At 40.3% G+C, this 25,303-nt stretch overlaps 1 protein-coding gene across 1 annotated transcript in view; it reads left to right on the forward strand.

The window, feature by feature from the left end:
- The window catches only part of PGGT-I (Prenyltransferase family protein), a 320,784-nt gene that overhangs the window by 215,254 nt on the left and 80,227 nt on the right, over positions 1-25,303 (forward strand). Inside the window, exon 9 of the mRNA XM_089445517.1 lies at positions 2,966-3,090. Coding sequence (XP_089301643.1) covers positions 2,966-3,090 — 125 coding nt within the window. The remainder of the gene's footprint in view (positions 1-2,965; positions 3,091-25,303) is intronic.

Consider the following 25,303-nt stretch of genomic DNA (forward strand, 5'->3'; position numbering starts at 1 on the left):
CGTCAGGACAAGTTGAAGAACCAATCCGGCATAGCTTGTTTAAATAGAGTGTGCAGAGACTCGAACGGCTATATTGCCAACGGCTAATTTGACCTAATGCTCTTAGTCAAACCCTTAATATGCTTGTTATATTTAATTTATTATTTTTAGAAAGTATGTGTATATCTAAAAACAAATAAAATAAAATTAACTAGAAATTAGTTTAATAGTGAATAATATATAATATTTATTATTTAAATATAAAGATCATTAATTCATATCTATCATATTATCTAAATTCAAATAGTATTAGATCATTACTATTATTAGAATCTAGTTACATTGGGTAATTTTAATAATTATCTAATGGTCTAGATCATCTTTATGGATATGCATATCTAAAAATGAATAATATGTTATTTAGCATACCTATTGCAATTGTAGCACCTTACTTTTTTTCATCCTTTGAATTCCTTCTTATATCCTTGACCTTGTCTCCTTGGACCAACATTATTCTTTCTTTTCGCATGAGCGGAGAAGGCAGTAGGTTCATTTCCATTGGAGGAATTATCTCTCTCCATCATCCTTGTCTCCTCTTGAGTGCATCTAGCCAATAATTCATCAAAACCAGGTATCCCGTCATTGTTGAGAATGGTGGTGGTAAATACATCCGATGGTCTTGAAAGACCCTTAAGGGCAATGAGAGTGAACTCTTTGTCAGCAATAACTTCTCCAATAGATAGTAGGTCATTCTTGATTTGAGTTATTCTCATGAAGTAGGATTGGATAGACTCCCGTTTATCCATTTTGATATCCTTCAACTTGTTCTTGAGAAAGAGGATTTGACTTGCATTGTTCACTTTGAACATCCCAACCAGCTTATCATATATTTCTTTAGAAGTTCTCAAATCAGAAATATAGGCAACCAAATGCTTTTGAATAGAATCAATCAAAATTTTCTTTGCTTTGACGTCACCTTTTATATACTTCATTGTCGCAGCAGCAGGTGCATTTGAAGGAGGCTCCACCACTTTTCCCTGCACATAGTCCAATACTTTATGCTCCTCCAAAGTCAGGTCCAAAGTCATCTTCCATGCATGATAGTCAGATTTGTCATTGAGCTTGTCCTCAGTCTTGAAGTAGGATGTAGAAGCCATTGAGGCTTGTCCAATAATCTTGTCCAACATATCTCTTAGTGATTGCTTTTCTCTTTTGCTTGGGCTTTGTCTTCACCTATGGTCTGATACCATGTTACTTTTAGATAACAATGGTATGTTTATGCTTGCAACAATTACTTCAATTTCCTTTTGTCAGCCCAATGACAATTTCCACTTAATTATCGATAGCAATCACATTAACCATTAATCACATTGACAGTAACTGTAGATAGAACATAAACAATAAACGCAGGAGACAAGCCAAGACAAGAGAACACTAGTGTTTGGTGAATGCCATGGAAAAACCCCAAGATGGGGTAAACCCTTTGATCAATTCTTTTTATTATTATATCAAATGCTCAACAAAAAGAGAGCACAATAATACAAAGTCAAAGTCAAAACTGACTTGCCAAATCATTGTGCAAAACAACCCTGTCAAATCTGCAATTCTGCCCTCAGTCAACAGCAGTCAAATAAGCCCCAACCAGAAAGTCAACAGCGGTCAAAGTCTGGTCTAACTTCCCCAAAACAGCTCGGTCAAAGGAGAGAGGAACTCGGCCTCTTTTGCTGGTCAAAGTCATCACAAAACAGTCAACAAATCTGTGGTCAAAGTTGGTCAACCTGAAGTCAATCCTGCAGTCAAACAGGCTTGTGGTCAACACAGGTCAAAGTGCCCAGATCACCTTGGTTTTTGTGCCAATAAATGCAGCCTGCTGAGACAGATTCTCCTAGAAAATTGAAGTCAAAAGCTGCCCAGAAAGTCAAAGTCAACGCTGGTCAAACTGCAGAAAAACTTCAGATTTTTGGCCCTGTAATTTTCGTCCTCCTTTCTGCCACGTGTGAGAAAAATCAGCTGCCCAATAGTTGTACGAACCAATCAGATGAGGAGAGAAAAGGATGTGTGAGTTGATGAGGTGCCAAATGAGGTTTGAGGTCATCCTTATTTATATAAGTTGTTGAGGGTCAAAAGACATGTCTGTTGGGCTTCATGAGCCTACATGATGATGTGGCCAACCTTGACAATTTACACGTGTGGGCTTGACCTCAAAAACATATTTCTCCTTGTCCAAATTTAGTGATCTTTAGGTCGATTTTGGTCCTCTCAAAAACAGGAATTTAATGCAATAATTATCTCCATCAAATGAGTTGTCCAAAGTGGAATTTGGCCCTAGTTGCCAATTTTAACCAGTCTACTCTCATAACCAGCTTCTTATCTACCTTGGATGCTAGCAGTGGACACTGTTAGCCTGTTTGTCTTGTTGGACAACTGGAGTTATTTAGGGTTTCCATTTTCTCTTGCCTTTTGTTTTATTCCTTTGTATAACATGTTACAGTGGAGTTGTTTAGCAGATTCATTTGTCTTTTTGTAATATTTGCAATTCTTTATATTCCACTTTCCTATCAACCTATTATGGTTATTTGTGGACATTAACATAATTTCATTTCATGTTGACCTTATTACAATTTGTTATGCTCAGAAATTCATGCTTAGTTTAATCATTAATGTCCTTTAAACCTCTATCATTGAATATCTTGAAAGTTATGTTAATCTCTTTCCTATGCAAATGCTGTGTTTAATATGTATCTAGAACCTGCAGATGGTAAAGTCGTCAGTTTGGGTTAAAATGGGGTCAAATGGCTGATATAACTATTGGCTTTTATGTATTTGACTACTTTCAATACAAATTCAAGTACATGCATTTATTAAGTGAACAGGCTAACAGGTCGATTCAGTTTGTACTAGCAGGCTGTTGTGAAGATTTTAGTATCATGCTCTCTTGTTTTATTCCAAAGGTCCCTAAGAGCTTGATTCATTGTTACTGTCCCAGGTGGTGCTACTTACTGTGCAATTGCTACGCTTAAGCTGATGGGCTATATTACAGATGATCCTGTTTCAAAAAGGCCATCATGTTCTGTGATTGATTTTCCATCACTGGTGGAGTGGAGTTTATGGGTATTCTATTTTCTTAGAGACAGAACTTATAACTATTTCACAAGACTGCTACATCTGAATTATATTCCTGCTTGCTCTTTTGTCACAATTGTCAACCCCAGAAAGATGATATGAAAGTTAGAGAGTGACAGGCAAGTGAGGATTGGTGTGAATTTTCTCAGAAGTTAACCAAGAAAAGAGGAAAGGATGAATATTAGAGATGAAAGAGTTTTCAGAATTAACAAGTCGAATTTTTTTTGTGAGAAAGAACGAAAATATATTAATATCCAGTCATGACCAAGGAAAGGCCATTGGGACTCGAGAGTTGAGAGTATGGTTTGGTACAAGAAGTAAAATAATCAGTTCCTAGAGCAACTCCTTAAATGGTAACAAATCTAGGTGAACATTGCAGAAATAATAAAAGAGAACACCAGAAGGAAGAATAGGAATACAATTAAGAAAGGGGACTTGTTTTAGTCTGCAGTACAATTGAACGGCAGATATAGAAAGGACAATGGTTCAGTTTTATGATGTTAATTCCAACTTTAACTTATGTTTGAAATTATACTTATCCAGTGAAACTCAAACTCACTTGTTACTGTAGACAGCTCTGTATAACCTTAGTGTAACTTGAGATCATGGCTCATTGAAAACAGAAGCTTTTATATTCACTCTGAATTTTCTAGTAAAATGTAAAATCTATACAAAATCTCTCATTGACAAAAAATTTAGAAACATTTAGACCCTAACTATTCATCTCCTGCAGTTTTATATGATGTAAGACAGTTCAATTCAATATTTAGATATATGTTTTAAATCTGAAGTTTTGAAACCTTGGAATCTTTAACTTGACATAGTTCTTTTTCCATATAAGCATGAGAAGGATGTGGGTCATCTTTACAGCAAACTTTCACTACTGGAAGAAAAGTCTTACTGCTGTGCCTGAGCCATGGGAAAAAATATGGAATCCAATGTGCCACACAAGTACAGTATAGCTTACCACTTTTAAGTTCATAAGGTGAGAGATGTTCTCTTCCAAGGAAAACCTCGCAGGGAAACCTAGGGGATACTTTACCATGTTCATGAATAGCCTCCATATAAAGCCCATCAGTGTAGATTATGCACCTAACTGAGGGGGGTTGAAACTGGGCACCTGCTGGCATGAAACCAGCCAAATGCACAACTGAAGTCACATGACACGAGGACACAAGACACGGAGGACACTATATATTATATATGTAAAAATATAATATATATTACAAATTATAACAAACTAGTAAATTACACATAAATATGAAATATATAAAACATTTACATATGATGATACAAATTTAATATTCCAACTAATGCATATAACCAAACCAAGGTTACTTGGGAGCGGGAGCGGGGAGTGACATTTTCAAAAGCTCCCGGTTCGGGAGCAAATTTTTATATAATATATATTTTTATATATTTTGATGCATATATGTCAACAAAAGCATGTAGAATGATGAATTAGATATAAAAAACATAAAAACATGGATTGAACCATATAACATCAATCATCTAGAAGTTATAATCTTCATCAACCATGTCCACAAGTTAGTAACATACAACATATCGAGTCTTATGATTCATCAATCTTAGAAGCATTCAAAATTCAATATATAACATTTATCATCATTGATCACTAAAGTTGTAACTTGTACTTGTAACCATTACCATTACCAAGTAACCAAACGATAACAAAGAATATCTAACTTGAAATGAAATGTTTCAGCTCTCAACTTTCATGAAGCATCATATACATAATCCATTACCAATGAGTTATAAATGCCAACTTCAGAACTTCAAACTTAAATTGTCATATATTGTTTACAAAAAATACCATAATAAATATGCAAGAGTCAATAGTTATAAAAAGTACTAGAAACTAGAAAAGACAAGTAAATCTATTATCTACCGCTTGATCCTCTTGCCATGAGAAATTTTGAATTTCTTGTCTCGTGCTTTATTGGAAGTCTCCTCTTGCATAGTCAAATGGCCTTGGTGCTCTTGATTAAATACAAGTTCCATACCCTAGTACCCTAGGTGCTCTTCATTAATGGGTGTTAATTAGATAACAATGGTATGTTTTGTGCTTTAGCACAACTTACTTCAATGTTTCTTATCATCCCAATGACAATTTCCAATTATCTTTAGTAGAAATCACATTAACTTATACTCATTGACAGTAAATGCAGATAGAACATAAAAACATATGCAGAAGACGAGCCAAGACAAGTGGACACAAGATTTGGCGGATGCCAGGGACAAACCCCAATGTGGGGAAACCCTTTGATCAAATCTTCTCATTATTCATCAATAGTTCAACAAAGAGAGAGAGAGAGTACAAATATCAGAAATACATGCCCAAAACAAATCTGCCAAATCAGCAGTCAATGAAGCCCTAATCAGAAAGTGAACGTTGGTCAAATACTGCTCGTAAATGCATACCCAAGAATTGAAATTTTCGGCCTCCAAAACCAGTCCAGAAATTTGCCTTCCTTCCACATGTGCGAAGAAGAGAGCCTCCAAGTTGTACGAACCAATCAAGAGAGGAGAGAGAAGATGATGTGATGAGATGAGTGATGTCCAAATGAGAGAAGGGTCACTCCTATTTATACAATTTGTTGAGGGTGAGGAGACACATCCATTGGGCTTCATGAGCCTACATTTGACTGAGGCCGACCTTGACAATTTGACCATGAGAAAGAATAAATTCAAAATTCCATTTCTGCTTGTCAGAATGAGATGATCTTTATATCAAAATTGTACCTCTTGGAAAGAGGAATCCAATGCAATAATCATCTCCATCATATGAGCTGTCCTAAGGTGGAATTTGTCCCTAGTTTCCAATTTTAACACTCCCTCTCAACTAAAGAGAATTCCACCTGCTAATCCAACTGTCATCCTGTGCCATCCCCGTCATCATTTCCCTATACTGCTCTACTCTGCTAAACCATGAAGAAATAATGAAGAAGTGATCGAGAGTGAGACATAAGATCATATCGCTCTCTACTGACAAAAGTTAGTCCTTGATCCCAGAACAAGTTGTTGGACACCATGCATCCTAGTCATAGGGAGGACGGCAGTACATGATGCGTCCATCGGTAGTGTTATGGTCCTTAACCATCTTTTCCCAACTCATTGGCCAGATGAGAGGTACTTCCCATGAGTCCCAGACTCTATGGGTAGGATGTGTGGCTGGGCATCAATAAGAGAAGGTGAACTGCTCATCTTGCTCATATGCCATAGGAGAAGGTGAACCACTCATCCTATGCATATGTCAATCGTAGGGGAAGGTGAACCACTCACCCTACATTCATGTGTCCTGGTAGGAGAAGGTGAACCACTCACCCTACACATGTCAACCATAATGGGGTATCACAAGGGAAGGTGAACCACTCACTTTGTATCAAGCGCACCACTAAGGGAAGGTGAACCACTCACCCTATGGTCGCTCATAGCTCCAAGAAGTACCCCAAGCCCCCAAGAGCTCCCAAAGCTCTATGTCCAACTCATACGAGACCCTCATAGGAGGGTCGTTCCACGACTCCAAGTCTCTCTCGGAAGGTTAAGAATTTGACCTTACCAAGAGGGTTCGTGAGAATGTCTGCGACCTGCTCATCTGTTCTAATCTATTGGAGCCTTATTGCTCCCCATTGTACCATATCCGGGACAAAGTGGTACCTGATATCAATGTGCTTGGAGAGGTCGTGGAACACAAGATTCTCTGATAGGCGAATCCCACTCCGGTTGTCGCAGAAGATCACGGTGGTGTCTAATACGTGCTCAAATAGCTCATTGAAGAGCTTCCTCAACCAGCCTGCTTCACAATAGGCCATACTCGTAGCAATGTACTCGGCCTCGGTGGTGCTTAGTGCAACTGATTTCTGCTTCGTGCTCATCCAAGATATAGAAGCAGACCCCAAAGAGAAGGAACACACAACGTGCTCTTACGATCCACCACACTGCTAACCTAGTCAGCGTCTGAATATCTATGTAGCCTCAAATTCCCAACAATGTATTTCAGTCCATAGTGGTGTTGAAAAGTGTAACTAGGTCCAGTCTTCATAATGACATGTAATTATGATTTTATGTAATGAGATGTAAAGAAGAAAAATAAATTTATTATATTGATTGCTTCATGGGTTTCATGAGCAAGAGATTTTATATTTGATTCAAGGCTCCCATTGATAGTCTTTAGGAATTATTTGTCATCTAGTCATAAAATGATGGAGTCACTGTCATGTAATGAAGTCATGTTACACTTTGTAAAAGGTCAATCTTGTCTATGTAAAGTATCCTCCAAGACCTTGTCACTTATCCTCTTCAAGCTGGCCTACAACGATGGAAGAACATGCTAGAAGAAGTCGGCCTAACTACTTGTGATCATGTTGGCCTAAAGGACATGTGATGAAGTGTATATATAGCCACACTCGGTCTCACTTAGAGGTAAGCAACTCGACAAGCATTCGAAGAAGTGTGAAGAAAAGGCTACCAAGAGAAGTGCGAAAAAGGATAAGGAAGGTTTCTTCTGGGGTAGCAAGGAAAGTTTCTTCTGGGGCAGTGAAGAAGGTTTCTTTTGGGGCAGCAAAGGAGGTGTCTTCTTGGTCAGCGAAGGAAGGATTCTTCTGGGATACTTGTTATGGGTAACCGAGATAGAGATCTAGAGGCTGATATTCTCTAGAGGAAGCCAATGAGATCATAGAGACCGAGTTTCTCTAGGAGAAGTCCAGAAGAAGCAGTGTGAAGTATAGAGACTGAGTTTCTCTAGGAGCGGAGGAAAGCAGTTCGAGATCAAGAAGAAAGTCGAGAAAGGGAAGAGGAAGAGCATCAAGGTTAGTGACAAGGTTCTTGGGAGGATACTAGAGTCAAGGGTCTCTTTCATGGTCTTGGTACTCATCAATTGAAGATCTAGAAGAAGAATTTTGATCGGGTTTTCCTCTCAAGAGCTGAGAGGTTTTGGCCCTAACTGAAAAGCCTACATATTGTGTCACTTGTCTTTTATTGTGCATATTGGTAATTTTCTTGATGAAAAGAGCACAATAATAACATACGAAGAAAAGACTATAAGCTAAGAAGTAAAAGAATATCACAAGCAATTATAAAGCAGAGAAATCTTTAACTAGTCATGCCCGATATTTCTCAACAAAGTGGATTGTGCCTCGAAGATATCTCAAGAGATTCTTGGCAACAATCCAATGAATGTGATGAGGCTTGACCATATATTGACTCAACGTGTTCACAATGAAGCATATGTCAGGATGAGAGTTGACTAAAAAATCAGGGCCCCCACAAGTTGATGATACTCGGTCGGGTTTTTCAATCTGGGTCCAGCAACATTTCCATATAGCTTCTTAAAGTTGAGTTCCATCAGAGTAGTCACGGACTTGTAGTCCACCATCCCACATCTCTCAAGTAACTTCACAATATATTTTCTTTGAGAAAGGAAAATCTCTCCTGGCTTTTACCAGACCTCCAACCCTAGGAAATAATGCATTAGTCCTAGGTCCTTCATTTCGAACTTGGAAGCCAACTCCCTCTTACATTGATGAATGAGAGGGTCATCACCTGTCAGAAATAGATCATCCACATAAAGGACCAGAATGAGAGGTTTTTCCTTTTCAACCTTGAAGTATAGGTTCGGATCAACATCGCTCCTTGTAAATCCCAACTTCATAAGGTAGCTATCGATCCTCTCATACCAAGCCCTAGGGGCTTGTTTCAACGCATAGAGGGCTTTCTTCAACCTGCATACATGTGTCTCCCGATCTTGAACCTCAAACTCCTCGGGTTGTTCCACATATACTTCCTCCTTAAGCGAACCATGCAAGAAGGCAGTTTTGACATCGATCCAGTGTAGGTTCTATCCTTGCGAGGCAACAAGGGCTATGATCGAACGAATGGTGGTATATCGGGCAACCGGTTCAAATATCTCATCATAGTCTACTCCTTCCTTTTGAGAGAAGCCTCGAGCTACAAATATGGCATTGAATTTCTCAGCACTCTCATCAGCTCCATGGTTGATATTGCAGAGCCATTTGGAAGTGACCACAGACTTATCCTTGGGTCTAGGAACCACATCCTAGACATCATTCTTTATGATCGACTCATACTCCTCGTTCATCGCATCCTTTCAAACCTGTTGCTTCACAACTTCTTCGAATGTACAAGGCTCAGATTGTACAATGGTACTCATGGAAGCTAAGTACCCTTGGTACCTATTCAGCTTCTTGCTTTCACGAAATGTCCCCCTCGGTGCAATATGTTTCTCGGCATCTTCAAGAGTATCTTTGAGCCACAAAGGTTTTTTCCTTGAAGTAGAGGGCTCACTAGGAGGTGGATCAATGGGATCCATCAGACCTTCAACATCGGGCATCGGTTCATCAAACAAAGGTTCATCTTGCTTTTCTGCATCAACATCATCATTGTCCTTCCTAGGAATAGGGAGATCTCGGATCTTTCTTAGAGCATAATCTTCATCAAAAGTGACATCATGACTTAATTCCACTTTTCGTTGACCAGGCACATAGATTCTATATGCCTTCGAAGTTTCACTGTAGCCCACAAACGTTCCTTTCTTCCCAGATGCATCTAGTTTGTTTCGTTTCTCTTTCGGTACATGAAAATATACGAGACATCCAAAAATTCTAAAATGAGAAACATCAGGTTTCTTACCAGTGAAAACTTCTTCGAGTGTCTTGAAGTCCAAAGCTTGATGTGGGCATTTGTTTTGGACATACACAGCGGTTTTGGTAGCTTCTCCCCATAAGAACTTTGGAAGACCTTGATCATGTAGCATAGCACGGATGGCTTCTATGGTAGAACGATTCTTCCTTTCGGCAACACCATTTTGTTTAGGAGTATATGCAGTAGTGGTCTCCCTCTTAATGCCAACTTCTCAATAATAGTCTTTGAATTCATTTGACTCATATTCGGTACCATTGTTGGTCTTCAATATTTTGATCCTCTTCCCTGTTTGATTGTCAACCAAGGCTTTGAAAGAGCGGAACCACTTGAATACTTCATCCTTCTTCTTTAAGAAATAGATCCACGTTTTGCGAGAGAAGTTATCCACAAAAATAGCATAATACAAATATCCACCCAAAGATGTCATGGGCAACATACCTGATAGATCAGAATGGACCAATTGAAAAATATCGATGGTTTGAGTCTCACTTGAGGGGAATGGTCCCCTTGTATGTTTTCCAGCTTCACATCCCTGACAAACACCTTCATGATTTAAGTTGAATTCGGGCATCCCTGTGACCATCTTCCTTACATCGGGTAAGGATTTGAAATGAAGGTGAGCAAATCTTCAGTGCCATAATTCGGATTGAAGAGAAGTATCACAAGCCATTGCTCCCAACAGACTTCCTCCAACCTGATAGAGACCTTCAACCCTGAATCCAAGAGTGAATGCATTTCTTGGGTTCCTTTGCCAAACACGAACCTTCCCATCAATGAATGTCACCTTAAAACCTTTGTCTTCCATTGCAGAAATAGAAACCAAGTTCTTTTTCAGATCAGGTACATATAACACTTCTTGCAAATGAAGAGTTTGACCTTGATTTAAGTGAAGAGTAACGGTCCCAATTCATTTCATGGGATAAGTGGCATTATCCCCAAGTATAATCTCCATATTCATCTTCTTTTCAACCAAGTTTGAGAGAGCTTCTTTGTACCCAGTGAAGTGCCTTGAGGCATCATTATCAATCAACCAATGGTCCAATGTATCTGGAGGAGAGGCGGTGGAGAGGGCAGAAATAAAACAAATTTCTTTTTGCTTTACAACATTAACTTCTTCATGCCTGGAGTTTCTCGACTTCTTGGGAGGACGACCATTTCCATTTCGAGTAGCAGGAGCATTCCTCTTTCCTTTGTTATTGAACCTTTTGTTCCTTTGATTGTCATTGACCTTGAATTTGTTATTGTTGTCATCATCTCTTGGAGTATCCTTCTTGTGACGACACTCTCTAGCGAAGTGGCCAAACCTATTGCAATTGAAGCACCTTCCTTTCCTTCCTTCTTTGAGTCCCAGCTTGAACCCTTGTCCTTGATTCCTAGGACCAACATTATTCCTTCTCTTAGAATGAGCGGAGAAGACGGTAGGATTGTTTCCATTTGAGGGCTTGTCTCTTTCATCATCCTTATTTCTTCTTGAGTGCATCTGGCTAATAGTTCATCAAATCCCGGAATCCTGTCATTGTTGAGGATGGTAGCGTTGAACACATCCCATTCTCTTGTAAGGCCCCCAACAACAATAAGACAGAGCCCTCGGTCACCAATGACTTCACGAATAGATAGGATATCATTCTTGATCTCGGTAATCCTCATGAAGTAGGATTGGATGGATTCGCCTCTATCCATCTTGATATCTTTCAGTTTGTTCTTGAGAAAGAGAATTTGATTTGCATTGTTTACTTTGAACATCCCAACCAACTTGTCATACATTTCCTTAGATGTTTCCAAATCAGAAATATAGGCAACCAAAGGCTTATGAATGGAATCAACAATAATCTATTGAGCTTTAACCTCACCTTTCTTGTACATGTTTTATGCAACAACGAATGCATTTGAAGGAGGCTCTGCTATTCTTCCTTTGACATAGTCCATGGCATCATTTTCTTCTAATGTCAAATCCAAAGTCATCTTCTTGTCCTCGGATTTGAAGAAAGATGTAGTTGTCATTAGGACTAGTCCTTGTCCAACAACTTCTCATAGTGATTGCTTTGCTTCACTCTTGCTTGGGCTTTGTCTTCACCTAAGCTCTGATACCATGTTAATTTAGATAGCAATGGTATGTTCTATGCTTTAGCACAATTTACTTCAATGTTTCTTATCATCCCAATGACAATTTCCAATTATCTTCAGTAGCAATCTCATTAACTTATACACATTGACAGTAAATGCAGATAGAACATAAAAGCATATGTAGAAGACAAGCCAAGACAAGAGGACACAGGATGTGGCGGATGCCAGGGACAAACCTTAATGTGGGGAAATCCTTTGATCAAATCTTCTTATTATTCATCAATAGTTGTTAAAATTGGCAACTAGGGCCAAACTCCATGTGGGTCTACTTATTCATGGCAGCTAATATTTTTCTTGGATTCCTCTCGTCGAGAGGTGTAGGATTGATCTAAAGATCATTGGATTCTGACATGTATTCATGGAGATATGAATTTGTTTATGTTATGGGACAATTCGTCAAGGTCGGCCAGCAACCAAATTGCCCCCACTTGTCCTCAACGTTTTAGTATAAAAAGAGGTGGCTTGCAAGTCATTTGGAATGCACCTCTTGTGATCTCTTCCTCCCCACTTGTTTTTGGGTTTTGGTGGGAGGAGAGATCTTAAGATGATACGTTGCCCTAATATAACCCTAACGCTGCTTAATGAAGAAGCCTCCTAATGCAATCATGAATGAAGGCTCTTCGCTGTCAAGGAAGGAGCTATATAAACGCTATCCTAATAGAGGATGATCATCACATTGATAAGAAGGCTTATCGCAGAGACCTAATCTTCATGATGATAATATCAACATTAAGTCAGCGTAATCTCGCATGACAAGGAGCAAGTCTTGGCATATGAATCTCGGTAGTGTTCCTGTAGCAATCTAGACAAACAACAAAGTCTCGGTGATGATCACAGTGATATAGAGGGTAGTGCTCTCCTCCTCGGTGGTGCATATCTCAACGAAAGGAAGCACAATGATTATCTTTTGATGGAAGAAAGGGATCTCCGAATCCTACACTAGCCCTAATAGTCTCGGCATAATTGTGACAGAATCTTGAATATATCACGGTGAGATTGGGACCTGTATGTATGCATCTCGGTGATCTCATAATAAGACACAGTCACAATCCCACTGTCTCGGTATAAGGAGAAGAAGCAGTATTACAGTGTATTTATAATAAGGAGTTGTAATAGAGTCTCGGCATAATGACAAGTGGTGCAACATAGTGACAATGAAAGTGCAGCATGGTGCAGTGCAACATAAGCATGATGGGTGCAACATAATGATAAGTGCAACACAACATAATGAAGTGCAACATAAGTATGTTGGGTGCAGCATAATGACAAGTGGTGCAACATAGTGACAATGAAAGTGCAGCATGGTGCAACATAAGCATGATGGGTGCAGCACAACATAATGAAGTGCAACATAAGTATGTTGGGTGCAACATAATGACAAGTGGTGCAACATAGTGACAATGAAAGTGCAGCATGGTGCAACATAATGAAGTATAACATAAGCATGATGGGTGCAACATAGTGCAGCATAATGATAAGTGCATCATAGTGTAATGAAGTGCAGCATAAGCATGATGGGTGCAACATAGTGCAACATAATGATAAGTGCATCATAGTGTAATGAAGTGCAGCATAATGATAAGTGCAACATAAGTACGTTCGGTGCAGCATAATGATAAGTACAACATGATAGATGCAGTATAGTAATGATTGTGTGCAACTCTGTGATGGGAGCAGCATAGTGATGAGAGCAAGCTCAGTGATTGGGTGTAGCACAGTGTCGGGTGTAGCATGATGATGAGGTGCAACATAGTGATGGTTGCAGTGTGGTGATGTAATCACCTTGGTGAATCAGTTGAAGCAGTATGCCTTCACCTGAGTTCAGATCAGCTACCTCATGTGTTATCTTCTTAGTGAAGATCTCTGCTCTTATTCTATCAAGTCAAGATGTTGACTTTTGATGTATATGTACTATCTCTCTCTCTGCTGAACTATTGAAGAACATAGGAAGAATTAATCAAGGGTTTCCCCACATTGGGGTTTGTCCCTGGCTGGCACCACATCTTGTGTCCTCTTGCCTTGGCTTGTTTTCTGCGATTTATATTTATGTTCTATCTTCATTTTACTATTATGCTAAATGTGATTGCTAATCTGGAATTTATATTGAGCTAATATGGAAAATTGAAGTAAATTTGCTCTAAGCATAGAACATACCTAAAATTAACATGGTATCAGAGGGAGGTGAAGACAAAGCCCAAGCAAGAGTGAAAGAGCAATCACTGAAGACAGTTGGACAAGGTCAAAAGACTCAATGGGTTCCTCATCCCACTTCAAATTCACCAAGGGTGAAGTCGAATCAAAGAAGATTATTAGAGTGGCGCAGCGGAAGCATCTGGTGGCCTACCTAAAGGTCACTTCAATGGGAAGTCTGGATCTAAGGGTGGAAGGAAAGGCAGATGCCTTGCTTGCAATGAGTTTGGCCATTATGTAGGGACACATCACTTGATGATGATAACAATCATTCCAGGGGCATCTTCAATGATTGAAGGAATGATAGGTACAATGGCAAAGGAAAAAGGAATGCAGGTCATCAAGGAAATAGCCGACTCTTCAAAGAAAGCAAGAGGTATGAAGAATCAAATGTTGTTTTTGAGTATTATCTTATGTTGGCTCTCTCCACCAGACTCGTTGGGAAAATTGATAGTGGTCCCTCAAGGCACTTCACTAGATTCAAGGAAGCTCTCTCTAATTTGATAGAGAAGGAAACAATCATGGAGATTATCCTTGGAGATGATGCCACCTATCCCGGAAAGGGTGTAGGGAATGTTACCACTCAATTGAATGAGGGTAACACGATTCATTTACAAGAATTTCTTTATGTACCTGATCTCAAGAAGAACTTGGTGTCCATTTCGGCAATGGAAGTCAAAGGTTTCAAGGTGGCATTCATCAATGAAAAGGTACGTGTGTGGATAAGGAATTTTTAAAAGATGCTTTTGAGGTCAGGGTTGGCAATTTGTATCAAGTTGCAGGAAGTCCATTGGGGACTATGTCATGTGACACATCTCTTCTATGGCACCGGAGGTTTGCCCATCTTCATTGTAAGGCCCTACCTGATGTGAGTCGGATGGTGACAGGGATGTTTGAATTCAAAGAAGAGCATGGAGTTACATGTTCGAGATGTACCGAAGGAAATCTTACAAAGGAGACCATTCCCCACATGTAATAGCAAGACCTTAGATGTGGAACAACTCGAGGGGTTTGAGATTCATGATCGAGAATCTCATGTATGTAGGTGAAAGAAAGCTCTCTATGATTAAATGCAAGCACCCCGAGCTTGTTATGAGAGGATTGACAACTATCTGATGAAGCTGAGATTCACTAGGAGTGAAGCCGGTCCAAGCCATTGGTTTAAGGTTGTGGATGATAGACCTCTCATACTAGTACCTTATGAGGACGACCTATTTTTGGCAGGTACAAACCCTCTCATTTACAAAAGTAAGAGGGAGTTGGATCCCAGATTTGGAATGGTGAACTGCAAGCCCGTGACTACCTCGATGGATCTTAACTTTAAGAAGTTATGCAGTAGTGTTGCCGGACCTCATTTGGGAAATACCTCTGAGTTTTGTCAACTCATAATAACATTGATGTTCTTGGTGAACTCTCGTCCATATATATGTTTTGCAGTTAGCATGTTGAGCTCATATATGGTTGAGCCTCACTGGATTGGTGCCAAGAATCTTTTGAGATATCTTCAGGGCACAATCTCTCATGGATTGAGATACACTGCCACAAAATTTGAAGCTGCATAATTATTCTGATGCTGATTAGGCAGGCAATGTGGAGGATCGCAAGAGCACTTCTGGGTGTTGGTTCTCTTTGGGTTCTGCTTTGATATCCTGGATGAGCAAGAAGTAGAAGTCGGTTGCTTTGAGCACTGTTGAGGCTAAATACATAGTTACGAGTATGACCTCGTGTGAAGCTGCCTGGTTGAGGAAGCTCTTCAGTGAGCTGTTTGGACACATGCTGGATACCATCATGATCTTCTGTGACAACTAGAGGGGGATTCAATTGTTGAGGAATCCCGTGTTCTATGATCGCTCCAAGCATATAGACATCAGGTACCACTTTATCTGGGATATGGTACATCGAGGAGAAAGAAGGCTCCATCGCATTGGGATTGATGTGCAGGGTGCCGATATTCTGTCGAAGCCCCTAGGAATGGTCAAATTCTTGACTTTCCGAGAACGACTAGGAGTCGTGGATAGACTCTCTCCTAAGGGTCCTGTATGATATGGACATTGAGCTCTGGGAGCTCCTGGGGGCTTGGGTGTACATCTTGGAGCAATGAGCAACCATAGGGTGAGTGGTTCAGCCTTCCCCTAGTGGTCTGCTATGTAGGCAGGATGAGTGGTTCAGCCTTCCCCTAGTGGTCTGCTATGTAGGCAGGATGAGTGGTTCATCCTTCTCCTGCTGAGACACAGTGATAGGGTTAGTGGTTCAGCCTTCCCCTAGTGATTTGTTGTGTACAGAGTGAGTGGTTCATCCTTACCCTGGGATACCCTTGGTGACATGTAGGCAAGATGAGTGGTTCATCCTTCTCCTGCTGAGACATCCTACCCATGCAGTCTGGGACTCATGGGAAGTACCTCTCATCTGGCTAATGAGTAGGGAAATGAGGATAGGGATCTTAGTAGTACTGATGGACACATCGTGTATCTACTGTACTCCGTATGCTAGGATGATATTGATCTGGGATCAATTGGAACTAACTTCGGGTCAGTAAGAGTGGTATGATACACTCTCTTTATTTGGAACTGATTTCGGATCAGTAAGAGTGGTATGAGACACTCTCTTCTATATGGGACTGACTTCAGGTCAGTAGAGGATGGTATGATACATTCTCGATCACTTCTTCTTCTTGATAGTTCAACAGAGTAGAAAAGAGCAAAGCAGAAAAGAGCATAGTAGAGTAGTGCAGGGCATTGATGGCAGAGATAGGACAGTCTAGTAGATGGATTAGCAGATGGAGTTCTCCCTAGTTGAGAGGGAGTGTTAAAATTGGCAACTAGGGCCAAACTCCATGTGGGTCCTACTTATTCATGGCAGTTGATATTTTTCTTGGATTTCCTCTCGTCGAGAGGTGTAGGATTGATCTAAAGATCGTCCGATTCTGACATGAATTCATGGAGATATGAATTTATTTATGTTAAGGGACAATTCGTCAAGGTCGGCCAGCAACCAAATTGCCCCCACTTGTCCTCAACGTTTTAGTATAAAAAGAGGTGGCTTGCAAGTCATTTGGAACACACCTCTTGTGATCTCTTCCTCTCCACTTGTCTTTGGGTTTTGGTGGGAGGAGAGATCTTAAGATGATACGCTGCCCTAATATAGCCCTAACGCTGCTTAATGAAGAAGCCTCCTAACGCAGTCATGAATGAAGGCTCTTCGCTATCAAGGAAGGAGCTATATAAACATTGTCCTAATAGAGGATGATCATCACATTGATAAGAAGGCTTATCGCAGAGACCTAATCTTCATGATGATAATCTCGGCATTAAGTCAGCCTGATCTCGCATGACAAGGAGCAAGTCTTGGCATATGAATCTCGGTAGTGTTCCTGTAGCAGTCTAGACAAACAACAAAGTCTTGGTGATGATCACAGTGATATAGAGGGTAGTGCTCTCCTCCTCGGTGGTGCATATCTCAACGAAAGGAAGCACGATGATTATATTTTGATGGAAGAAAGGGATCTTCGAATCCTACACTAGCCCTAATAGTCTTGGCATAACTGTGACAGAATCTTGAATATATCACAGTGAGATTCAGACCTGTATGTATGCATCTCGATGATCTCATAATAAGACAGTCACAATCCCACTGTCTCGGTATAAGGTGAAGTAGTATTACAATCTACTTATAATAAGAAGGAGCTATACTAGAGTCTCGACATAATGACAAGTGGTGCAACATAGTGACAATGAAAGTGCATCATGGTGTAGCATAATAAAGTGCAGCATAAGCATGATGGGTGTAGCATAATGATAAGTGCAGCACAACATAATGAAGTGCAGCATAATGACAAGTGGTGCAGCATAGTGACAATGAAAGTGCAGCATAAGCATGATGGGTGCAACATAGTGCAACATAATGATAAGTGCAGCATAGTGTAATGAAGTGCAACATAAGTATGATGGGTGCAGCATAATGATAAGTGCAACATTTTGTAATGAAGTGCAACATAAGTATGTTGGGTGCAACATAATGATAAGTGCAACACGATAGCTGCAATATAGTAATGATTGGGTGCAGCTTTGTGATGGGAGCAACACAGTGATGAGAGCAGCTCAATGATTGGGTGCAGCATGATGATGAGGTGCAACATGATGATGAGGTGCAGCACAATGATGGGTGCAGCGTGGTGATGTAATCACCTTGGAGAATCAGTTGAAGCACTATGCCTTCACCTGAGTTCAGATTAGCTACCTCACGTGTTATCTTTTTAGTGAAGATCTCTGCTCTTATTCTGTCAAGTCAAAATGTTGACTTCTGATGTATATATACTATCTCTCTCTGCTGAACTATTGAAGAACATAAGAAGAATTGATCAAGGGTTTCCCCGCATTGGGGTTTGTCCTTGGCTGGTGCCACATCTTGTGTCCTCTTGTCTTGGCTTGTTTTCTGCGATTTATATTTATGTTCTATCTGCATTTTACTATCATGCTAAATGTGATTGCTAATCTGGAATTGATATTGAGCTAATAGGGAAAATTGAAGTAAACTTGCTCTAATTATAGAACATACCTAAAATTAACAATAGTTTAGTAGAGAGAGAGAGTACAAATATTAGAAATACATGCCCAAAACAAATCTGCCAAATCAGTAGTTAATGTAGCCCTAACTAGAAAGTCAACGGTGGTCAATGCTGCCCCAAAACGTCCTCCAATTATCTCGGTCAATAGCAAAAGAATGCGGTCTCCAAAGAGGGTAAAAGTCAACCCAAAACAAGCTTAGTCAACCCATTCAAAGTCTGCTGTATTTCTGCGGTCAAACGAGAAAGTCAACACAACAGTCAACTCAGTCAAACAATCCCCAATCACCTCGAAATTCGTGCCAAAGAATGCAGCCTTTAGAAATCGAAATTTTGCCCCCAAAACAGAAGTCAACGCTGGTCAAATACCACTGGACTATGCGTGCCAAAGGCCTGAAATTTTCGGCCTCCAAAACCAGTCTATAAATCTGCCTTCCTTCCATACGTGCGAAGAAGAGAGCCTCCAAGTTGGACGAACCAATCAAGAGAGGAGAGAGAAGATGATGTGATAAGATGAGTGATGTCCAAATGAGAGAAGGGTCACTCCTATTTATACAATTCGTTGAGGGTGAGAAGACACATCCATTGGGCTTCATGAGCCTACGTTTGACTGAGGCCGACTTTGACAATTTGACCATGAGAAAGAATAAATTCAAAATTCCATTTCTGCTTGTCAGAATGAGATGATCTTTATATCAAAATTGTACCTCTTAGAAAGAGGAATCCAATGCAATAATCATCTCCATCAAATGAGCTGTCCTAAGGTGGAATTTGGCCCTAGTTGCCAATTTTAACATTGGGAGTCTCTCCCACGTAGAGGGCTTGGTGCTCTTGATTAAATACAAGTTCCATACCTTAGTACATGACAAAATCTAATGGAAACATTGCAATCCCCCCAATCCTAAAATCCTAAAAAAATGATAAGTCTACTGGATTTTGAGTGAGATCTAAAATTCTACTTTCTCCATATGAAATCTAATGATGTCGAAACCACTCTCAAACATCCTGAGTCATTTCATGGTAATGTCAAATATTTAAGTATAAGGATGAAATTGAAAGATAAAGGAGAATGTCACTTTTACTTTTACCATGAAATGCAAATCAACACTAGGGCCATAAGCTTGAACATTAGGCCGCCCCACTCAAAAGTATTTGTTTCCAATCTTCAATAGCTCCCTCTATCACTCTTGCATTGGCAGGGGTCGAATTTTTTTTAGGGAGTGCGCTCTCGAAATTTGCTCCCACAGGGAGGGAGCAAATTTCAGGAGCGCGCTCTCGGGGTCGCTCCCGATCGGAGCGTGCTCCGAGAGCGGTTCGAGGGGGGCAGCTGCTCCCCCTCAACCCTGAACCAAACTAGCACTAAGTGCAATTCATCTCTGAACTAAAAATACATCAACAAAGAGGCCCTAAATGGTCTGTAGAGTCCAAAAAAAATCATGCTACAACAAATAACTAGTATTACATATCATCAAAATCATTGCCTATTGGGATCCTCATCATCCATATCACCCTCTAAACGTTAAAATAAGATAGAAAAAACTTACCATATCAAATCCAGATTTTGTTTGAGTGATGGGTACATTTTTACTAGGGTCATGACAGAGGAGTTCAACAATCAATGCCACCAACATCGAGGTAAATAGAGGGCTTGGTCCTCTTAATTAAATGCTAGTTCCATACCCTCATACATGACAAACTCCAATGGAAACATTGCAATCACCCCAATCCTGAAATCTTGAAAACTTTTAAGTCTGTTGGATTTTGAGTGGGATCTAAAATCTCCATATGAAATCCAATTAGGTCAGAACCACTCTCAAACATCTTGAGCCAATTAATGGTAATTGTTAAAAATTTAAGTAAAAGTGACCTTTTACTTTAAGAATTTAACATTACCGTTAATGCATTGCATTAGTAGGGTGTAATATCTCAAATTATTTTAATTATGATTTTTAGGAAAAACTTTGCTATAAAAAATTTCTTAACAAGAATAGCACAAAAGCATTGGTATACAATAACCCGGAAATACTTCAATCACAAAATACACAAGATAGATAGCTGCAAACTCGACTAGGTTCAACCTTATTATATTATTATAATAGCTTGTTACAACAATGGCAATGGCAGCTTCCGCAAACTCGGATAGATTCAGCCTTATTATATTAATATAATAGCTTGGTACAACAATAGAAATGGCCGATAGTAGCTCCTCAAATCAAATAAACTGGAATCGATGAGTACAACCTATGAATTCTGAATGAATTCACCAAGGGCTGAGATGGGTTTTCAATTGTTCTTCCATGATACTGGTGTCTAGGATAGAATCTTAAATCATTCACGCTACCAAATCAAGTGTCACAACAAGTCTACTTTGCACAGTGGAATATAAACAACGGTAAATCTACTAGTGCACAAAATATACACAACTTTTTACAAATTATGTACAATAACACAACTTTGTTATATTAATCCAACTGAATAATACAATAGTCTAGGGCTCCTATACGAGGGATAATGGCCCTCAAATATCCACTGATACAAGACAACGACAACTAGGGCTTGGTGTCTGTTGTGATGACCACCAATCTACCCTGAGCAAGATACTCTGACCGTCTAGCTGATGTAGAGCTCCTCACAGCTGCCTTGGTCGTACCCTATACACATCTGCCTAGTCCTTCGGCTCTCGATCTGCAACACCTGCCTCTATCAATGGCCCAAGTCCATCTTGTCATTAAATCTCGGCTATCCAATCTACTTTCTTGTTGATTGTTTGTCCATCAACGCTCAACACATCGAGACTCTTGTCGAGTTGTTCCCAACTCCATTTGTGAACAACTCACAATTGCCCACTGCTACTCCTCAGCTACTTAGGGACTTCAAACCATTATAATCTTCCAACGTTGCTCCAATGAAGACTAACATAGGGCACAAAGGGCTGCCACCTATCATTGCAAGAATTCCTTCTCCAACAATGAACAATAGCTAGGAGGACTGCCCATCTTCCACTGTAGATGTCCTTCTCCACAAGGCATGTTTAGGGCTACTCAAAATTGCCCCTGTCTGATCAGATCCTTGAGCTCTTCTTTTGCCACTCTAGCAACCACCTTAGTCCATCAAGATGGTGCACGTAGGGCTTGAAGCACGCCTCTACAATCCTCCCAAGTTGTTCTTTAGGTTGCTCCAACTCTGGCTCTCCTATGCCTGCACTTGGTCCACTCTCATGCTACCCTCCAATAGAGAACGAGCATCCAATACATGCTATGGCATCTGCTCACTGGTTAGAGCATCCAACCACTAGGATCACCCTTCCTCTTGGCTGCTAACAGACTCCTCAAACTATCCTCTTCTAGGACACTACATCACCTAGCATCGATCCATCACCAAGAGACCATCTGTAGCGCCCTGTTGCTACCCTCTTGCCTAGGGTTCTGTGCCTCTAGAAGACTGGTTAGGGCACACTACTAGCCCTAACCCGCTGCTCCAACACTCTATGATCTTCTCCCAACTTGTTTCCCTTCTTTGTTGCCTTTCATGCCCTCAAACACACATGTAGGGGTTAGTGCTCCTCCTCACAACACCCTACAAGAGTTTGACTGCTACAACAAAGATAAAATTGCCCAACCACATGGAGAACACCTTGTACTACTACGCATTCATCTCTAGGAGTTGCGGCCTAAGGGATAGATCTTCACTAGGCCTAACGACCCTCAAAACAATCCCTCTACCATGCTGCTACAACTACCAAATATCTGCGACCCTGTACAGAGAATAATCACACCAATACATGCACATAACACTACTCAAACATACCTCTTCCTCTCCTCAGGCTTGCGACCTAGCACTGCAAGAGGATCCACACCCAACAAGACTCCTTCCTCGCTACTTCAGACCATAGACACCTGCGGCTTATCTGCATAGGTAACCCAGACCAAAAAAAAATAAGAGAAAGGGTACTCCAAACTCGTCCTCAAGCTTCCTTGCTAGTCTGCCTCAGATTCACACCTAATTTGAGAGGTTTCTTGGATGATGAATGCTCATTAAATGTGTGGAATTAGCCTCCCACTCGACCTCTATATATACACTTTATGTGGGTGACATAACAACCCTTGAAAGGGCACCTTAATGTGCTAGCCGACCTAACCTTAAGGTCTTCTTCACCCATGTTAACCTTTAGAAATTAATATTTCCATTTCTACGTGTCGGATTTTGATGATTTTCATTGCCTCTAGTTGCTCTTAGAGTGTTCCATCATCTCCATCACTCACATGCCAAATTCTATTCATTGTTTTGGCCCCAACATTGATGGGTACAAAACCCCAAGCTTGGGTTTCAAGCCCACAAGCCACTTTTGTGTGCCAATTTCTCCCCAACCCTCAAGCCTAGTGTTTGGAGTACCTCCCAAGCTACAGATCTCAATACTCCCTCTTAGCGACAGATGTACTTCCTAACACTAGGAAGTCTCCATCATCTTCATCTCCTCCGACACTAGCCCATCTGGTCTCCATCACTGCAACATACTCTGTAGAATGAACCTTACAATCTCGGTAGTGCCTTTGCCTCATCTCATTTGAACCTAAAGACCTCAACACTTCCATAGGGATACTCCCTTTGAAGGTAGACTCCCTCTGAGACTGCATGATCTCCACTGGCTCAACTTGTCACTGATCTCATGTCCTACAGGGTTAGTCAGATTTGCGATCGAACATGGAACATCATCCTGGCAACCCAATCCTGCAAACACTCGTTCTCCTTGATCAAACACAACTTGTGCAAATCCCTCCAATCTTGGATATGCAACAACGTGATCCGATGAAGAAACTAGCTTGCTATTAAAATTGGCAACTAGGGCCAAATTCCACTATTGGACAACTCATTTGATGGAGATGATTATTGCATTGAATTGCTCTTTTCGAGAGGACCAAAATCAAGCTAAAGATCATCAAATTTGGACAAGCAAAAATATGTTTTTGAATTTATGCCCACACATGTGCAAATTTTCAAGGTCGGCCACATCTTCATGTAGGCTCATGAAGCCCAAGAGACATGTCACTTCACTCTCAACGATTTGTATAAATAAGAGAGACCTCCAACCTCATTTGGCGCCTCACTCACTCATACATCCTTGCCTCTCCTCCTCTGATTGGCTCGTACAACTTACTAGGCATTTGTTTTCCTCACACGTATGGTAGCAGAAGGACGAATTGTTAGACAAATTACAGGGCGGAAATTTAAGAGACTGTTGCAGGCTTGACCAACATTGACCAGGGGTGGTTAGACCTCCTTTGACTGTGGTTTTTGTACTAGAATTTCGTTTTTGGTAGGCCACATCTATTGGCTTAGGAACCGAGGCATTTTGTTGACTTTGACCACAAACCAATTGCAGGGTTGACCGCAAAGTTTGACCAAGTTTGACCATTGTTTTCTTGTCTGTTTTGGGTTTACTTTGACCACTTCAGAAGGCCGATTTTGACTGCCTTTAACCGAGACTGTTTGCTGTTTCGTTGACTATCATTGACTTTCTGGTTAAGGCAAAATTTGACTGTTGTTGAATGCAGATTTGACAGTGTTGTTTTGACTCTGATTTGGCAAGTCAATTTTGACTTTTGTACTCTCTCTCTCTCTCTGTGTTGAACATTTGATATAATAATAAGAAGAATTGATAAAAGGGTTTTCCCCATCTTGGGGTTTTTCCTTAGCATCCGCCAAATCTGGTGTCCTCTTGTCTTGGCTTGTCTTCTGCATTTATGTTTGATGTTCTTTCATCAGTTACTGTCATATGATAATGGTTAATGTGATTGCTAATGGATTAATGGAATTAATAATGGGCTAATAGATTAATGAAGTAATTGACCCAAGCAAAGAACATGTTAACTCAAAAATTAACATGGTTTCAAAGCTAAGTGAGGTTAAGCCCAAGCAAGAGGAGGAATGCAATCACAAGAGATGTTGTCAAGTTTCCCTGAAATCAAGATAAAGCAGTGGACTGCTAATGCATTTGAAGTATCTTGTTGCATGACCTAGAAAACATGAGAGGTCTCGAAAAATAATGCGAGTCTGGGTATATGAAAGAGTTGGGCTAAATAGCTCATGAAGGCCATTAATCAAATCTGAAGATGCTAAATTCCTCCTTCAACAATATTGTGTTCCTGTGGAGTAGCGAATCTACTGTGGAAGATCGGCATTTTTCTCTTGTTTTCAGTTTAGGTCACTCGCTGAAGGAGAAAACTGTCTAAGGCTACTCGGCCTTAGCCAAGGTCATTTGTGGCACAATTTCGTCATTTTTTGTTGGGCTTAGGGCTGTGCTCGTTGTGGGATCTAAACCTTTGATTGGCCACCAGTGGAGTATTCTTTGTCCAGTGGTAGGGCAGTAATCTAGGCAGAGTATTCGCACTATTCTCTGGTTTATGGCATGCATCAAGGTTGCAAATGCTTGAGACGACTCCTTTTGACAAGACTTCAACCCTCTAGGAGGCCTATGGTAATTCAAGGCATATAAAGAACCATGGACTAAATCTACAATGTTAAGTTTTGTGGCCTGACTGGAGAGGGTTTCACTGTGTTATTCTTCAAAGTGAAAGCATTTGTAATTGAGCCACAACAATGTTCAGACCGAGTTTTTAAGTTCCCTGTCTATGCCGAGGAATTTAA

Source organism: Pinus tabuliformis, chromosome 9 (assembly GCF_031772625.1).
Source record: "Pinus tabuliformis cultivar Carrire ecotype Pingquan chromosome 9, CPIR1, whole genome shotgun sequence".
Taxonomy (NCBI): Eukaryota; Viridiplantae; Streptophyta; class Pinopsida; order Pinales; family Pinaceae; genus Pinus; species Pinus tabuliformis.